This window comes from Neopsephotus bourkii, unplaced genomic scaffold (assembly GCF_033783945.1).
Source record: "Neopsephotus bourkii isolate Nb327-2 ecotype Australia unplaced genomic scaffold, CSIRO-AGI_Nbou_v1 NB_53, whole genome shotgun sequence".
Classification (NCBI taxonomy): domain Eukaryota; kingdom Metazoa; phylum Chordata; class Aves; order Psittaciformes; family Psittacidae; genus Neopsephotus; species Neopsephotus bourkii.
In genome coordinates, this window is record NW_026900570.1 from 11,292,587 (window position 1) to 11,311,027 (window position 18,441).

The following is an 18,441-nucleotide window of genomic DNA, read 5'->3' on the forward strand; positions in this document are numbered from 1 at the left end:
TCACAGTGCAGAAATTGAGAAGTTTCTAACCCTACAACACAGGCACAGCTGAACAGCAAAATGTGAAGCCTAGGATCCTGAAGCCTGTGATACCTGAGCTGCCATGTGCACACAGCACCCCTCTACATAGACATACCAGCTTCAGTTCAGAAACAGAGGCACGTCCATGCAACCCCCTAAGAGGTCCCGCTGTGCAAAATGGTATTACACTGTTCCCAGAGCCAACCCAAGTATCCATGTATCCGGCACTGGGCTCTGCTTGCATGATGCCAGTCCAGATTTGTCTACACCTGCTGCATAGAAGCACCTTAAGTCAATGACCTTGTGCTTCGAGACCAATTGTGTCTTGGCACAGCACCACATCTTGATTATGCATAATTCACCTCAGACTCTTAAAACTGGATAATATAGCCTGACTGACATATCCAAAGCAGCACTAACCCAGGCATGCTCACACCAGAGCTAGCACCACCTAAATTCTCATCTCAATCGCATTTTACAGAACTGGATTATGTGAATACTGGACGTACCTAGAAAATAGAAAGCTTTTATGGTTATTGTATCCTACTGTAGTAAGAGTTAACTTCCTGACAGAGCGATGAGAATAAAAACTTGCCAATACATGTAACAACGCACAATAGTCCATAAGGATTAACAGCATTCTGAAGCAAAGGCATTATAGTTTAGAATGAGTAACTCAGAAATTTACTACACTTAACACTTTAATTGCAAGCACACTGTAAGTGCTTCAAAAATGAACCAGATGTGCAATCTTACCTCACTGTGGTACAATCTTAAGGAAGGATGGATTGAAATTTTTGCCTGACCAATTTGGTGGCCTTCTATGATGGGGCTACAGAACTGATGGACAGGGATAGAGCAGTTGATATCATCTACCTGGATCTGTGCAAAGTGTTCAACACGGTCCCACATGACATCCTTGCCTCTAAATTGGAGAGACATCAATTTGATGGATGGACCATTCACTGGATAAAGAACTGGCTGGACGGCCGCACACAAAGACTTGTGGTCAATGGCTCAATGTCCAGCTGGAGATCAGTGACAAGTGGTGTCCCTCAGGGGTCGGTGTTGGGACTGGTCTTGTTCAACATCTTTGTTGGTGACATGGACAGTGGGATTGAGTGCGCCCTCAGCAAGTTTGCCAATGACACCAAGCTGTGTGGTTCAGTTGATACGCTGGAGGGATGCTATCCAGAGGGACCTTGACAAGCTTGTGAGGTGGGCGGATGTCAACCTCATGAAGTTTAACCATGCCAAGTGCAAGGTCCTACACCTGGGCTGGAGCAATCCCAGGCACAGCTACAGGCTGGGCAGAGAAGAGATTCAGAGCAGCCCTGTGGAGAAGGACTTGAGGATGTTGGTTGATGAGAAAATGAACATGAGCTGGCTTTAGTGTGCACTTGCAGCCCAGAAAGCCACCCATATCCTGGGCTGCATCAAAAGGAGTGTGACCAGCAGGTCGAAGGATGTGATCCTGCCCCTCTACTCTGCTCTCGTGACACCTCACCTGGAGTATTGTGTACAGTTCTGATGTCCTCAACATAAAAAGGACATGGAACTGTTGGAACAAGTCCAGAGGAGGGCCAAGAGGATGATCAGGGGGCTGGAGCACCTTCTGTATGAAGATAGGCTGAGAAAGTTGGGGCTGTTCAGCCTGGAGAAGAGAAGGCTGCATGGAGACCTCATAGCAGCCATCCAGTATCTGAGGGATACTGGGGATGGACTGTTCATCAGGGACTGTAGTGATAGGACAAGGGGTAATGGGTTAAAACTTAAACAGGAGAAGTTTAGATTGGATATAAGGAGGAAATTCTTTCCTGTTAGGGTGGTGAGGCACTGGAATGGGTTGCCCAGGGAGGTTGTGAATGCTCCATCCCTGGCAGTGTTCAAGGCCAGGTTGGACGAGGCCTTGGGTGATACGGTTTAGAGCGAGGTGTCCCTGCCCATGGCAGGGGGGTTGGAACTTGATGATCTTAAGGTCCTTTCCAACCCTAACAATTCTATGATTCTATGAAAATACAGTAATTTCAGAAGGTGTCAAGAGTATGCTCATCAAAATACAGATTTCACTTTCAGAAGAACTTCTATATAAGTGTCAATAAAACATACAACACCCTACTTTGAAAAGGCTGGAGGTGAAATCCTGCACTCCAAGTCACTAAATAGAGACGATCACAGAACCCTGCATGTAAGTGGAGATTCTCAGACAAAGCAAAAAATAACCAACATGCTTTTTTGTTCGTTTTTGAGGAATGTCAGCATTGCTGCAGTTACGACCTGCATTAAATTTCAGATCAACTCTTTTCTAAGCCATATTTAGCCCCCAAGTTTTTTGCTTTGACTGAAAACCTGAGGGAAGATACATTCAATGACAGTCAGCCTAACAAGACAGCCTGGCCCCACTTAAAAGGCTTGGCTTCCCGTCACTTTCTCTTATGGCATAGTCTACTACCATGACACCTACTTCATAGGAATAATGCTGCCCTTTATACTGGATGAAAGGCAACGGGTTCAAGTTTGTCCACACACTTGTAGGAAAACATCTGTAGCAAGCTGATAAACACTAAAGCAGTCAAGTTTATAAAACAAGGATAAATGCTTTTGCCATGATTGTAATGTAGCTGACAATCACAACTTTATTTTCAAAGTGGAAATAGATCTCTGGGTTGTAGAGACCAGAATAAATCAACTTCCAGTTCTAACAGTAAACAACTTAGTAAGATTTCTCCCATCTTTGTTTCAAATCTATTGATTCTACTGATCAACCTATTTGATAATTTCATTCCTTGTCACCTAGCTATGGGATGTGTTTCAGGATGCACTCTAAGGTCAGAAACAAAAGACAACTAGCAAGATTAGTACACACATGAGGCTTTCACAGTTCACTGTACTATTGTCAGTCACAACAAACTGATATCAGAAGTTCTCTTCCAAGCAGAAAATTTATAGAAAGATGCCTGAGCTAAGCAGAGAGGGGTGCTGGTATGTGTGTGTGGACCACAGAACAGGGAGTTGAATGAAGAGATAGCCAGACTCTCATTGCATGCAAGCAGCAAACCTCTAGGAGAGGTCCAAATGGAACTCCCTAATGAACCTCTATTTTTCACAGTCAGAACAACACTGTAACTGCTAAATTTTTGTTTCTTACCTAAAAGGCACAGGAGTTTTATGCCCTGCAGCTCTACCCATCACAACAAAACTATCTTGAACATGAAAGGTTACCTTCCACCAGAGGGTGCAAACCCATAGCTCTGCCTTCAGTCCTCTTTAGTAAGAAAATCCTCCTTCCTAACAGGTCCTTGAACCCAGAATCTCTTACTCTATATGAATCACAAGCCTTTAACTAAAAAGAAAACCTGTAAGAGGAAGTCCATCTTGAGCGCCCCTAATTACATCTATTTTCCACATCTGTACACATCAAAACACAATCTCTGATCTGCTGGACAGACAAAATAATTAACCTGTCTCAGCTTCAACTCTATTTATTACACAATTTCACCATTTATAGGATATGAAATACTGAGCTCAGATTCTACAGAAAGTGGTCTACCTCTGAGGAGTGCCCTGCTACAGAGATTACCCCAACACACACACACACTGAGTAAAAAAAAAAAAAGACAACATTTTCTACTTTTTCTACTCTGTTTTCTGCTTCATCCTTAGGAAGAACCTTATCAGCTTGTTTGTTAATTTCAATTAATGTTTCCTTGTCATTGATCCCATTAAGTAATTCTGAATGAATGGAGGGAGGTGAAGGGGCAGGAAGGGAAAGGGACATAATATTACTGATCTTGTGAACACCTAGAACATTTCCAAAACAAATCTGAGACTGCATCAGGTCAGCTTCTCTAAGAATTTCTCTCCCATTCTAAAAATGTTTTATTGGCTAATGGCTAGAGTACTGCATCAGCTGTTGTTTTTGGAGTAAGTTTTTGTTTTCATTTAAGTATATTAAAATATTGATCTCTTGGTAGTATTTCCAGACAGCATCTGAAGCAAGCACAATATTTTTAAGGACAGACGAGTGTACTAAAATTGCACACTAGAACTGTATGGCAAAAATACAGCCTAGTAGTTGCTTCCAGTTGTTTCTGGTTATACTGGGAAAGATAGCATGTGTATTGTATCATCCTATATATAACTGCCAGCACATGAATATAAAGCAGCAATACTTATTACTTATAATGGTTTCTTATTACAGTATGACATAAAAGGAGCTTACCTTCTGCTGCGATGATACGGGTGGCGTAGTCATCAAAGGTTTAAGCGGAACAGTGTTAGTCTGAGGGGTGCTTATTCTTGGAGATACATATGATCTTGGTGATGAGGCATCAGATGTCAAAGACATTGGAGACTGATTAGACGGCTGAGCTGCAAGGAAAAAAAGAAGGATTCTTTTTAATAAAGCCATATCCTATCTTAAATGCAAATTAGATTTGCTTTTGGTACTTTGGAGTATGCTGCATTAGGTAATACACAAACATATTCACTTTGAGACTGCTGGGGGGGTGAACAACTGGAAGAATCAAATGTTCATCAACAATCCTAACTTAAGAATTGTATTTTCCCCAAATGCTCCACTTATAAAACTTAAGGGGAGGGAAAAAGAGAAAAAGCTATTATGAGATACTTTTTACACAGGAAAAGCCTAAATTAGTTTAATTTGTGATTCCTATTTTAGAGTGCTCAACCCAATTTAACCAAAAGAATGCATGAATAGTGTATCTAGAAACCTACTCCCCCATCCTAGGCACTACCAACAATCCCCTGCCCATGTTTTAGTTACTGGTTAAAATGAGCATAATACTGCTTACCTACTCAATAACATGACTGTATTTGCTGTTTTGGTTTAAGGTTCTAGCTTTATTACGTTACAAACTAGAATTTACTGAAGACACCTGAAGGAATAACCTTGCATGGAAGACGAAAAACACTATTTACAGAAGACTGGACAAAACTCCCCACCAGAGAGAATAAACTTTCTTTTACAAACTTATGGCCTCCTGCAAGAGTCACAGTTGCACAGTATTACAAGAAGGGTGTTGAACCAAGGAAAAGTTGTGGTTCATACTGGACATTAATTAAGGTCCAAAATAAGCTGAGAGGGTCTTGCGCATGTTTCACATTACTCACATAGGTAGGCAACGTATAAAGAAAATCCCAAAAGGCGAGACAGAAAAGCACATTTACTTAGTGGCATGTCAGATTCCTGCTCCCCAAGTAACAATTTCTTATCCTATCTTTGGAAAAAGAAGTCATTTGATATCTCCCACACCAGGTGGCCACAGATAACAAGGGACAGCTTCTCTTGAGTTTCAGCTGTATTGGCCTTTAAAAAATGCAATGCAACCATTATATGTAAGTGAAAAGAAGACTGAATACCTTGCGTAGACAGTTGTGCAGCTTGAGAAATTAGGGAAGTGATATTGAAAGCGGATGGTCCAGCAGTAAGAATTTTATGGAGTATAGACTGGAGAGAGGCTTGTGTCACAGCTGCTGTGAGAACTAAAAACAAACATTCTGGTTTACTGACAATTCTACAACATCACTTTGAACTGTTCAAACTGGCTAAATACACATTATGCCTCATTTTCTTCCCTATTTTGTTCCAGCAATTCACAAGAGACCAAAAAGCCACCTGAACTATTTTTTCAATTACTTGAATTCAACCCACAAATGCTTGGCATGTCTAACCAAGTCCTTTATTTAGTAGTTTTATTTTTGAGACATACATTAAAAGGATTATTTTAGAAAAGAACTTAAACTGTTCAGCTTGACCTTATGGATCAATAGTAATTTTTGTAAACATGAAAAGAACATTTATGTAATTTGTTATTGCAATACGTAGAATGTGTGGAGTTTTTTATTTTAAACTGCAATGATAAATAAATTTTAAAAAGGCAAAAAAGCAGTATCACACTAACTCACTATAAGGGATGGGGGGGAATGACAGGGAAGAAGACTTCCTGTTCAAGGAAAAAGATCTTTCAAGTTCAAAATCCAGACACTAGGTGTTTCTTCTTAAAAAAGAAACAAACGCAAAAAAACCCTACCCAAACTCAAACTTATTTGTTCTGGGTTTAGCTGTCCCATCACTGTCTGTCCATCTTGTTCTACCACTACCCTCCTTCTCCTTTAGCCCCAGTAAAAAACTAATAATTTTCAACCATTTTAAAACTGCACTACACAGGAGGAGCATCTTCCAGTATGAGCTCATGACACCCAGCTTCTGAACTAATCTCAAAAAGCAGATAAAGGCTCTGTGAGATTCTTCCTGAACACACCCTACCCAAGCACAAGTCTGAAAAAACAGACTCACCAGGCACAAACACAGAATAACTCTGTATCATGTGCACAGCAAGGGAGTCCTGCTGCACAAGGTAAAGTCACTCTGCTCATGTGGACCTGCCAGCCAGGCCCTCAAGCCATCAGACCACCACCAAACGCTCTTACTCAGAGACAGATGCAGCTGCTATTCAGTTATGCCAATGATACTCCTACTTTTTTAGACCAACCTTGTGCATTACAATTTTAAAAGGTTTGCCCTGCACAGGAAGAAACAATAACCTACTCACCTACTGGTACTGAATAAAGCCATAATATTTGCTGATTAAAAAGAAGACAAATAGCAGTTTTTCCTTGTAAGTAATCATAACATACATAATAGTTAGATTTGACTACTTTGACTTTCATGATTTACACTTTTAAGAAGTCAATTAACTCTGGGCACTCCATGTAAATGTTTTGCTTCCTATTTAAATCTCTGATTAAAGAGTACACAAGTTCCAAGAAGCAAACATAAAAATCCCACACCAGTTTCTTCATCAGTAACTTGCCACATCCAGACGCTGCATTAGATAAAACTACATTCCAAATGCATCAGCTCTGCCTGTTCTTGCATTGAAAGGCACTATAGTTATAAACTTTCTTGAAAAAACTAGGCCAATGTGACAAAAATCTAAGGGATACACCAATTACATGCACAAAATTTAACTTGCTAGCAAACTTCAGAGAGGCTAAAATATACTAAAGATAAAAGTTGATGGGCAACAAGATTTAAGAACCCCTAAAAATTTCAGCATTCACAAACAAGTATTATTAGAATAGCAGCATAAACTACAGGAGACAAAGAACACTGCATGGAACAAAAGAACAAAAAGTTCTAACTAAGTTTTGTGCAACAGATGAATGCTGATACAGCAATTAAGTTACCAGTCTCACTTAGACTGATCCATACATCAGCATTTATGGCTTAATACCCCTATATGTTACTTGGATCATTTAAAAAGGTTTAACAGAACAAAAACCAGTGACAATCCCCAATTTATCTAGGGATTCATTTTTCACTTTTCATTTAAAGTAAGGCTTGCATTTACTACAGTTTAGTATCCAGTAATACACTCGTGTATAAGTAAGGGCTGACATCAACTTTAAAGATTCCTTACCTTCATTGATTTTGGATATATCTACGCTAGAATTGTTAAGCTGCAATGTGGCTTGAAGAGCAGGCAGCAGCTGTCGAAGGAGATTTGGGTCCTGAAGTAACGGAGGAATTGGAGATTGCGGAACAGGTGAGACAGGAACTGTAGGAGCAGATGAAGCAGGCGCAGAAGTTGGATTCAGTCCAGAAGCAGAAGATGTAGAAGGAGTTGTGCAAGAATGGGATACAGACTTGTCCACAGATGCAGACTCTGAACAGAAGACAGACAACAATTTTCATTTTCCCCAATATAAGCTGGCAACTTCACACTAGTATAATATTCATATTAAATTCAGACGATCAAATGCTTAACTAATGTTGTGAGAAAAAAAAACAACAAAACAAGCCCACCATTAATATAACAAAAATTGAAGATATTCTGTACCTAGCGTAATTTACGCTATTGAACCTAACATTTATTATGAACACATACACAATTTTCCACTTTAAGATACTGGACTGAAAACTGCCAGTGTCAGAAAACAGATTTCCCCCCAGATTTAGAACAAATGTGGGACAAAAATTCTATGAACATAAACCAAGAGCTGTTAACATCCCCACAGCAGAGTGGAAAAACATCTAAAAATATATCTACCCATAATTAATTTCAAACCTGTCAGCTTCTCCTGAAGCAGCAAGACTTACGTCCTTTATTCATTAATTTCATTTTAGCAAATATCAAGACTTATTATATAAAGAAATGTTAAGTACTTAAATTCAATTATACTGTATGGCAATTTGTTCTAATTAATGAGTTATTTAATTAAATTTTACTTTCAGTTAACATAAAAGTTGCTCCTCCATTCCAGTACTGTGAGAAATTCCTGCATTGAAAAGTATTTCCACTTACTATAGGAGTACCATCAGTCACTTCAAACATCCTTCCTTCAAGAAGCCTGGACCACTCTTTCAATTTTAGCTTCTCCTTCTCTCCCCAACAAACCCGTCAGAGGCCTCTGCCCTGAATTCAGTGAATACTAAGGGCTCTACAGCACCAAACAGGTTGGATGAAAAGTGGAAAGATGGATATAGATCCAAGATCTTACCCTGGATGCAAAATCCAAATGAAAGCTAAAATAACTGGCTGGGAAAGTCTTTGTACTTTAAAAGGCGTATTTCACGCCTTTTGAGTGGTGATAAGGTAAGAAAAGGGTAACTTAGTAAAGAAAAAATGAAAATTTCTTGTTCTGTTTTACTATGTAAGCATAAAATGCTACAAAATTTCTAAAAGCTTGCTGTCTGGAAGTCTCAATTGCAATTTTTGAGACTAATTTGGAGAAGAACCCTAAAAAAATAAAATAAATTACTCAAGGAAGTATCAATATGTAAATCAAATGAGACTGGAAAGCTCAGTAAAAAGAAAGGGGACTTCAGCTTTCACGCAGCTACAATAGTAATAGCTCACAACAGGTAACAAATACTGGGTAAAAAAGCCGTTTCTAGTCACGTAGCTGAGAAATCTAAACCAAAGAAAAACACTGAAGAATTCAAACTTGACACCTTGCAAGGATGCATCAGCCAGAACACACAAATATATTTTGATGTATTGGGTAAATTTCTAAAAGGCAGCTTTATCTAGTTACAAGCTCCTTGGGACAATCTATAAAGCAACTTGGTGGTTTGCCCAGAATCCTTGAAAAGAACTTATGAAGGGACAAGAAATGGTCTTCAGTAACATGTGACTAGAACAGATGATTAGGTATTAGCCGCCCCTTAAAAATGGCATTAGTAGTGGTCTTTGTTATAGAAGTATTACATACCGTGGATTTTAAAGTAAACTTAAGACAACTGCAACTCAAGACACATAAAGCAAAGAAGAATCTTACCATATAAAACACAGTAAGTTTAAACTTGGTCCGAATAAAGAAAAGGCATACAAGAGCAAAGGAACTGGGCACAATGGATCATGTTAGTACTTACATATTACAAGTCTCCTAGCCTACAGTTCTGAGAATCTTACAACAAAAAAAAATAATTCCAAACAGAACCAAAGTGCCCTAATTTCAAATCAAACAAAACAGAAAAAAAAGAAAAAAAAAAGAAAAAAGAAACCCCAAACAAAATCAAAACCCAAGTAACTGCCATCTTAAAAACTGTTAAAATATATTTAATGGAGTCAGGATTGTCTTTGCTGTTAGACTGAGTTACCTTAAGTAAAGAAGCAATTTACTACTGTATTAATTTAACATAAGCAATACCTGAGCTTCAAACCACACCACCATACCAAACAGCTGGAAGCATTTTTCACCCATGCTGCAATTTTGAACAGAAAATGAACTTAATCAAAGACAAACTCAAGCTAATAATGCAGTGAAGAGAAACCTTAAGAACAGTTCAGTTCTGGGTTTTTACTAATTTCTTGAATAAAAAAACTCAAAATATGTCATACAAAACCAGTGAATTCCAAGACATCTCTGAAACTACTTCAGCTTGGGTAACTTTCCCTGTTATAAAAATAAAAACTGGATTATGTAACAAAACAAAGTCCAGTTTTCTTTTACACAATATGGAGACACTATTCTGCAGCTGTATTACTGCAGACAAAATCACAGAATCATAGAATAGTTAGGGTTGGAAAGTACCTTAAGACCATCTAGTTCCAATTCCCTGCCATGGGCAGGGACACCCCACACAAAACCACATTACCCAAGGCTCTGTCCAACCTGGCCTTGAACACCGCCAGGGATGGAGCATTCAAAACTTCCTTGGGCAACCCATTCAGTGCCTCACAACCCTTACAGTAAAGGACTTCATCCTTATATCCAATCTAAACTTCCCCTCTTTAAGTTTTAACCCGTTACCCCTTGTCCTATCACTACAGTCCCTAATGAAGAGTCCCTCCCCAGCATCCTTATAGGCCCCCTTCAGATACTGGAAGGCTGCTATGAGGTCTCCATGCAGCCTTCTCTTCTCCAGGCTGAACAGCCCCAACTTTCTCAGCCTATCTTCATATGAGAGGTGCTCCAGTCCCCTGATCATTCTTGTGGCCCTCCTCTGGATGTGTTCCAACAGATCCATGTCCTTTTTATGTTGAGGACACCAGAACTCCACACAATACTCCAAGTGAGGTCTCAGGAGAGCAGAATAAAGGGGCAGGATCACATCCTCCAACCTGCTGGTCACGCTCCTTTTGATGCAGCCCAGGATACAGTTGGCTTTCTGGGCTGCAAGCGGACACTGAGGCCGGCTCATGTTCATTTTCTCATCAACCAACACCCCCAAGTCCTTCTCTGCAGGGCTGCTCGGAATCTCTTCTCTGCCCAGCCTGTAGCTGTGCTTGGGATTGCTCTGACCCAGGTGTAGGACCTTGCACTTGGCATGGTTAAACTTCATGAGGCTGGCATCAGCCCACCTCACAAGCATGTCAAGGTCCCTCTGGATGGCATTCCTTCCTTCCAGCGTATCAACCGAAACACACAGCTTGGTGTCATTGGCAAACTTGCTGAGGGCGCACTCAGTCCCACTGTCCATGTCAGCGATGAATATGTTGAACAAGACCTGTCCCAACACCGATCCCTGAGGGACACCACTCGTAACTGGTCTCCAGCTGGACATTGAGCCATTGACCACAACTCTTTGTGTGCGGCCATCCAGCCAGTTCATTACCCACTGAGTGGTCCATTCATCAAATTGATGTCTCACCAATCTAGAGACAAGGATGTTGTGTGGGACAGTGTCAAACGCTTTGCACAAATCCAGGTAGATGACATTAACTGCTCTACCCTTGTCCATCAGTTCCGTAGCCCCCATCGTAGAAGGACACCAAATTGGTCAGGCAGGATTTCCCCTTGGTGAAGCCATGCTGGCTTAGCGTGCCTTCCAGGAGAATCTGCTCTATTTTAAGTATGTGTTAAAATATACCCGTAAAAGACATTTTTTTGCATGATCACCCAGATTAAACACCTAGAGAAAATTATGTGAAAAAATTAGTGTTTAATGCTATCATTCCAATCTTTTGAGATGGTTAATATTATGAAACCATCAGTCCAAATGTTGAACACATCTCTATGATCATGACCCTACTACCATCATGACTACCTGCAAGCACATCATATTTTAATTCTTATTTAACATCACAGAAGATATAGAGTACAATGAATGCTCAAGAGCACCACTGCACTTCACAAATTAAATTATTCATAGTGAAATAAAGGGTATAAACCTGTTTCTGTCAGAAAAAAAAAAAGTAAAAAATATTTGTGGAAATAAAAAAGTATTTCTTGTTTGTGTTAAGTAGCCTGAATGGGTGTTTTCTTCTCTACATGGGAAACTTCTTTGTGATGAAAATGAACATGTTAAAAAAAACAGAGACTACACATTAGTTCTGTATAATTACAACTTTCATTACACCTTAATTTAAAGCACCCTATCTTACTCCATGGCTCCCAGACTGGACACTTGATTTCACAGAAATAAATCCAAGAAATACTGCCTATAAATCAAAGCTTCGCAATATTTACACATCCATTTTTTTGTATAATACAATTACAAATGTTTAAAACCGGTTTAATTTATGACCCTAGACAGAACTTGCAAGTTTCATCTTTAAAGTTAACACCAGTCAAAACTCAAGATGAAATGTTGTCTCTTAAAAATCCTCAATTATCACTCACCAGGATGTAAGCATTTCCCCTGCTTTTTCAACAAACAGAAACTTCTAATTCCCTTCTCTTCCCTCTCCTTTTCTGATCTGCTTTGAGAGACTATTTCATTGTATGTTTTGCCACACAATTAAATTTACTTTTCAAAATTTACATATTATTCCCTAATTTCGAAAACATGTACTAGGATATTAAAAAGCTGAGAATTATACAGCTGAGAATTATACAGTCCTGTAATTCTTAAATGCCTTTGAAGCCTCAGCCATCATGAAACAGTCAAAATGAACACAGCATACTGAGAAAAGTTATATATATTTACAAATCTAAGTCCTTTAGCTTTGTAACTCTGACACACTGGTCTGTACACCTTTGTCAACACAAATTCATGTTCCTTAACAAGCTACCTACAGTATTACCACAAAATAAAGCTTTGGATTACACAGCAGTCATTTATAAACCTTATCTGACCCATTAATACATCAAGCATGGGTGATTTTTGAACCTATAACTGGAATCTGACAAAAAGAAAATGAAAATTACAGGGCAACTCTGCAGCCTCCTCACTGCCAACACCAGTTTCCATACAAATGTTATGCAAGTGACTCTTAAGCCTCACATAAAATTTCAGTTATTATCATGAAAGTCCCATGGAAAGCTTTCGCAATAATTTTTAAAAATAATATTAAAACCAAAAGCACAACAGCCTACTGCGATATTTTGAACTACTGAAAACTTTGTTCATTAAATTTATGGTTTAGTTTTCCCTAAAAAAAAATAAAATTGAAAATTTACTATTTTTTAAACTATTTTTTGTGATTTTGAAAATTATTTTGCACCATAAGCTAAGCACACCAAAGTTTCAACTTCTGGAGCTTTTAAGAAAACTTCTAAAAAAGTTCTGTTCATTTTGTTGCAACAACAGGCAAACACTGTACACTTTCCGACAAGCATGTAAACAAGCTATATATAAGGCTACAATATAGAACTAAGCAAGTTTCTGGACTGCCAACTTTAATCATATTGGGGAAAAAAAAAAAAGAGCAAGAAAAAGCCATCCAAAAAGTAATCAGATGGCAAACAAGAAAACTAGACATGGAGATTAGCTTAACAAGGGGGTTTGGAACTGGATGATCTTAAGGTCCTTTCTAACCCTAGACCATTCTCTGATTCTGTGAGTCTGTAACTATTAATTGGTTTTACATTAAAACAGAGCAGGAAAAAAACCTTTTATAACGAAAATAATTTTTGAAGACCACAATGATTAGGAAAGGGCTTTCTATTCATTATCTGCTCTGCCTGAGTATGACCTGCAGTCACATATTTCAGACAAAAGAGAGAGAAGTCCGAGTTATCAGTCAGTATTCTATGACCAGAACCTGTATGACAAAGATGTGTCTTTGCTGCAGGTTTTGCAAAGAAGTATCAGAACTGAAACAAGCGGGAGGCTAGTGGCTGCCCCAGAAACATCATGTTAAGTCACAATAGAAATGTTACATTCCGTATTTCCTAGCAGTGTGGAATTTTTAATTATAAGGCCAAGTAATCCTTTCAGAAAAAATACCACAGATCATTTTCTGCAGTCGTGCCACAATGTTCTTCAATTACAACCTAGATAGAAGGCAGCAAACGCTTGGTTTGTCAGAGTTTGAGGCAGTGTATTAAAGTGCTGCTGAATCTTGCCATCACCAGTCTCTGCCCCTTATGACAAGAACCATTGCTTCTAAGCTGGTCCACTACTGAATGTCATTTGGAGCATCAATTCTCAGCCTAGAATGTTACAGTGAAAATGAAGTTATTCAGACCAGGTTTAATGTAGAGGGGTGAAAAACCAAGTCTTTTGACTGTTCACCTTCTCTGTTTCAATGAGCTGTTGACACCAACACTCTTGCACCTCTTGTGCCTCAGTCACCCCGTTCTACCTGCTGGAGTCCTTTCAGTACCTGTTCCTACTCCTCCTTTCTCACCCATGGTGTGCTGAATTATTCCGACATGTCAGTGTGACAGAGAAGGCAGGGAGAGAGGAAGAACAAAAAGAGGAAATGCATTTTTCTTGCACTAGCTTCCTTCACAGTCCTGACAATTAAAATACTAGTACTCCCTATGCAATGAGTAGCTTCAAAATGCTGCTATATACAGCCTGCTCTTATTTTTTCATATATATGGACAGCCGAGTTAGAAAAGGAAAATCTTTGTTGGAATCATGACATGGAAATTACCCATTACTGTTGACTGGATTATCCTATATTATCAGTGTGACCCTCTGAGTATTCCAACAGCTATTACTACTGATGGATTTTTTTATGTCATCTAAAGCAAAACCAACGCATTCAAAGCTCTTCAGAATCAACAATGTATTACTCAATCACTTGGATTCTGAGCTTGAGCTGCATCTTTGCTCTGCTAGCAAGTCATGCATGTGTACTCTCACTGGGAGGAAAACTGCCATTACAAAATCTTCAGAAATTCAATGCCTTATTGCCCCATAACCTTCACCTCTGCTAGCTATGCTGATTAAACAACCACTACCTACAACAGCTAACTGAACTGCCTGATTTACTGTCGATTAAGAATCTCAACACATTAGTCTGTGCCTACGTACCTTAAGTGTACAGTCACCAACTAAATTCTCTGAGCAGTGACAATCAGATTTACCTTTTTTACATAGTTCAGTTCTGACATACTATGGACCTTAAGTCAAACTAAAACAGATAAGTATTTAAAAGCAGTGCGTTTTGCAAATGTATTTGGCCAAATGAAACTATGGCAACAACAGTAACTGAGTTCTCAAATATGCTCAATTTATCTATAATAAAAAAAACAAACATATTTTTCTCATCTGAATTACTCCAGTCTTAAACTAAATTTTCATTTTTTCTCTGCTGCCAAAATAAATGTAACAGTAATGCTGAGCAAATAAGTATGAAGTACCGGAAGAAACCTCTAACAGCATCACTAGCATTGGTTTTTCTAACCCCTGTATGACTTGAGGAATATACTTAAAACTGCAAAATTCTGCCAAAGAAAATGCAACTATACGAAGAACAATAACTGACTGCAAAAAACCAATAACTGACTGCAAGTGTTACAAGAAAACCACAGGGGTGAGAAACAGATGAGGAAGATCCTCAGCTGTCACTGACCAGCTGTGTCAGCATCAGGGTCACAACCCACCAAGAACTTCACTGGCCAGCTTGCTTTAGAGTACTGCTGTACTAGAAAAAGAACTGCTGCCTGATGGGACTTCGGAGGAAATACGCGAGAAGTATCCTACAGACAGACACACTGTTAGGACAATACAACATTTATTTCAGTAACTGAATTAGAAATAGGAAAATGTGATGTGCCCTACAGATAAAGCAGCCAAAAAGTAGAAAAAGCAACCCCACACTTTACCTGCATAAAGCACTCACAGTGAGCACAAACAGAAGCAGGAGATTCTGACTGGAACATTCAAACCAAAGAGTAGAGGTCAAATAGTTCCCCAGGAACTCTCCACTACTGCCAGCCATTGAGGGCAGAGGACTACTGCTAACAGCTGAGCTATAGTTCAGTCAGGGATTTTATTCAATCTCCTTGTGGGACTACAACATACTCCTGCAGCAAAAGAGATTGAGCTGAAAAAAATATTGTTGGTTTTTGTGCCTTTTTATGTTGGTTTGTAGTTCATAACTATTACTGCATTAAAAAATACACACTAAGAACAGAACTATTAAAACAGTAGTACATACCTGCTGGCATAAGGCTGCCAGCAATATGCTGACAAAAAGCAAGAACTCATTTAGGCAAGGACTACTGCACGTATCAGTCATTTGCACCAAACTATAAGCAAAAACCACAGCTTTACATCTTTTCCTAAAGTGAGAGGGATGGCACAGCTAGTGAACAGAAAAAAAAAAAAAGGCTGTTTGCTTTACTGCTGCAAAAAAAACCCTCTCAAACCATTTTCCAATTCTATAGAGATTCCTTTAGAAAACTGTTTGAGCCAAAGTTCTCACGACATTTTTTTTTTCTTTTTCATTCTGTATTACAGCTGCAAACAAATACTTGAAAAACTGTGCGCCTATGGTACTACAGGTTTACAGTCACCGCTGGAGAATGAGTAGCAGAAGCAAACTAAACCAGCCCAGTATACAGCACTGCTTGATTCCCTCTTTTAAATTTAGATATGTAAAATGCTACAGAAATTTTACTGGTCGAATTTCTTTACAAATTAAAAAAAAAAAAAAGAAAGTCCAGCATTCACAAAAAAAAGAAAGGCAACACAACTGAATATACTCTTTGAATGATCTCTATGATATAAGCTGCACTGGATTTTTCTGGTTCTGTGAGAGTCAAATTCAAGTAAAAATTCAAATTTTCTGGAGTATTTTAAGCCTAACATTCACCTATTCTGAGTCTTCAATTACTTACTAGGTTTCTGTAATCCACCCCATCTGAAGCTCAGTATGACATCTGCTCACAATGAAGTGGCGTGAAACACATCAATGAGGTGTATTACAGAGAATCTATCCATTTAACCCATACCTACATAACAATACAGAAATTAAGTGATTATTTAATATGGAGCCATCCATAGTAACGTGGATTCCAAAATAGGATTTATAGCGTCAAGACCACCCTGTGTTGTCGTTTTCACACAGGGTGTAAAGAAATGCGTTCATAACCCACCCATATGTTCTCAAATGAATGTCATATGTACGAAATACTACAACTCCCTACCAACATTTGCAGCGGTTGTCACAATGAAAAATTCCTTCACTTGCAATAAGATGCAGTTTGCTCAATTTAAGTGGACGCAGCTAGCAAACATATGTTGTAAAACAAGGAAAGAATATCCAGTTTGAAGTCTGATCACACACTAAACAGGAATCAAGTACATAACAGAGTTGAGTAATACCAGTTTTCTTTGAGTATATCTTGAAGATAGTAATGAAAATAGAGGATAAACAAAGGAGAGAACATCTGATGTGCATGTTTTGCACTGTTGTGTTTAAAAACTCAAACTGCAATCAAAACGTAGAAGCTAAACAGAAGCAAGTGACTATAGTACTCAGTACAAGAACCATGCATCAATTAATACTTCTTGCCTTACTCTTTTGAATAGAAAAAGGCTTGCTGAAAGTTTTCTGTTTCTCTGTAGTTTATAGTCAACATTCATGTACAAGACAATGTAAAATATGCACAAAATATAAAGAAAAACATACAAGATTTCTTTACATGCACTTTTCTTACATTTTAGTATTTGTCAATGTATAATACTGTTTGACTATTCTGGATGGCCATGTACACTTATCTCTGGGTAAAAGCTGAACTTCCTTAATAAAGAAAGCTGGAAAGCAGAGAAACAAACACAGAGTGTAAGCCTAGTGTCAGACCAGAGTATTTTCTTGGTTTTAGCACTGTACTACTCTTCTGTAACTAGACACTCACAAATCTCAACAGGTCAAGAATCCCACTTCCAAAAAAAACCACAAAACCCACAAAAAAAAAACCAAACAAAAAACCAAACACACACCCCCCCTTCCCCCCAAAAAAAAACAAAAAACAACACCCCAAAACCAAAACAGACAAGTTTATCAAGAATTACTTCCCCCATTCCAAAGCCTCCAAACCAGAATTCTCTTACACTCCAAGAACTCAGCTGTACTAAGGGATCATACTATCACTAGTAACAGACATCTCCATTCTGACAATTGTCTTGAGCTTTTCTTCCCTAAAAATGAAGTAAATCCAACTAAAATATGGGCTTTTCAAGGGTCACAAACAATGCACGTATCGTCCTGATCTTCAGTTGATGACTAAATGTTTCTGATACGTATTATGAAAAAACACAAACTTCTAGCAGCTTTAGAACTGAAGATTCAGTGTGTTACACAGATTCAAGACCCAAGAGTAGCTGTTACAAACATGTGGAAAACTGTGATGCTTTCTGGAAGAAATGCACTTGCATTTATTGAAAAGTCTGATGACCCGGACATTCTAAACAGTTCATAAAACATAATGGTCATGTGAAATGACTTTCACATGGTGCAACTACATCTATGTTAAGAACTCAAATAACGTCAAAGGTTCAAAACAACTTGAGGGAGGACAAAAATGAAAATGTCCTACTAAAATGTCTCACAATTATCATTTGAAATTATAATTTGGTGAATAAGCCAGTAAAAAGCAAAGATTGCAATGTTAATCTGAATACATGTAAGATACAGCAAATGTGGCTTAAGGGGAAATAAACACATCAAAACAGTAATTGGCTCTAAGCACAAAAAATCAACAGGAAAAAAAATCTTTGCATTTTATAACTAACACATTTCCAATAAGCAATGCAAATGCAATGCA

General features: G+C 38.5%; 1 protein-coding gene across 5 annotated transcripts in view; it reads right to left on the reverse strand.

The window, feature by feature from the left end:
• Window positions 1-18,441, reverse strand: part of WAC (WW domain containing adaptor with coiled-coil) — a 59,287-nt gene that overhangs the window by 12,411 nt on the left and 28,435 nt on the right. For 4 of the 5 annotated variants that reach the window (XM_061350985.1, XM_061350976.1, XM_061351002.1 and 1 more), the window contains 3 exons: window positions 7,467-7,712; window positions 5,404-5,526; window positions 4,244-4,392 (listed from right to left, as the gene is read on the reverse strand). In XM_061350985.1, the coding sequence (XP_061206969.1) occupies window positions 4,244-4,392; window positions 5,404-5,526; window positions 7,467-7,712 (518 nt within the window). The remainder of the gene's footprint in view (window positions 1-4,243; window positions 4,393-5,403; window positions 5,527-7,466; window positions 7,713-18,441) is intronic. The other variant, XM_061350993.1, reaches the window with a different exon arrangement.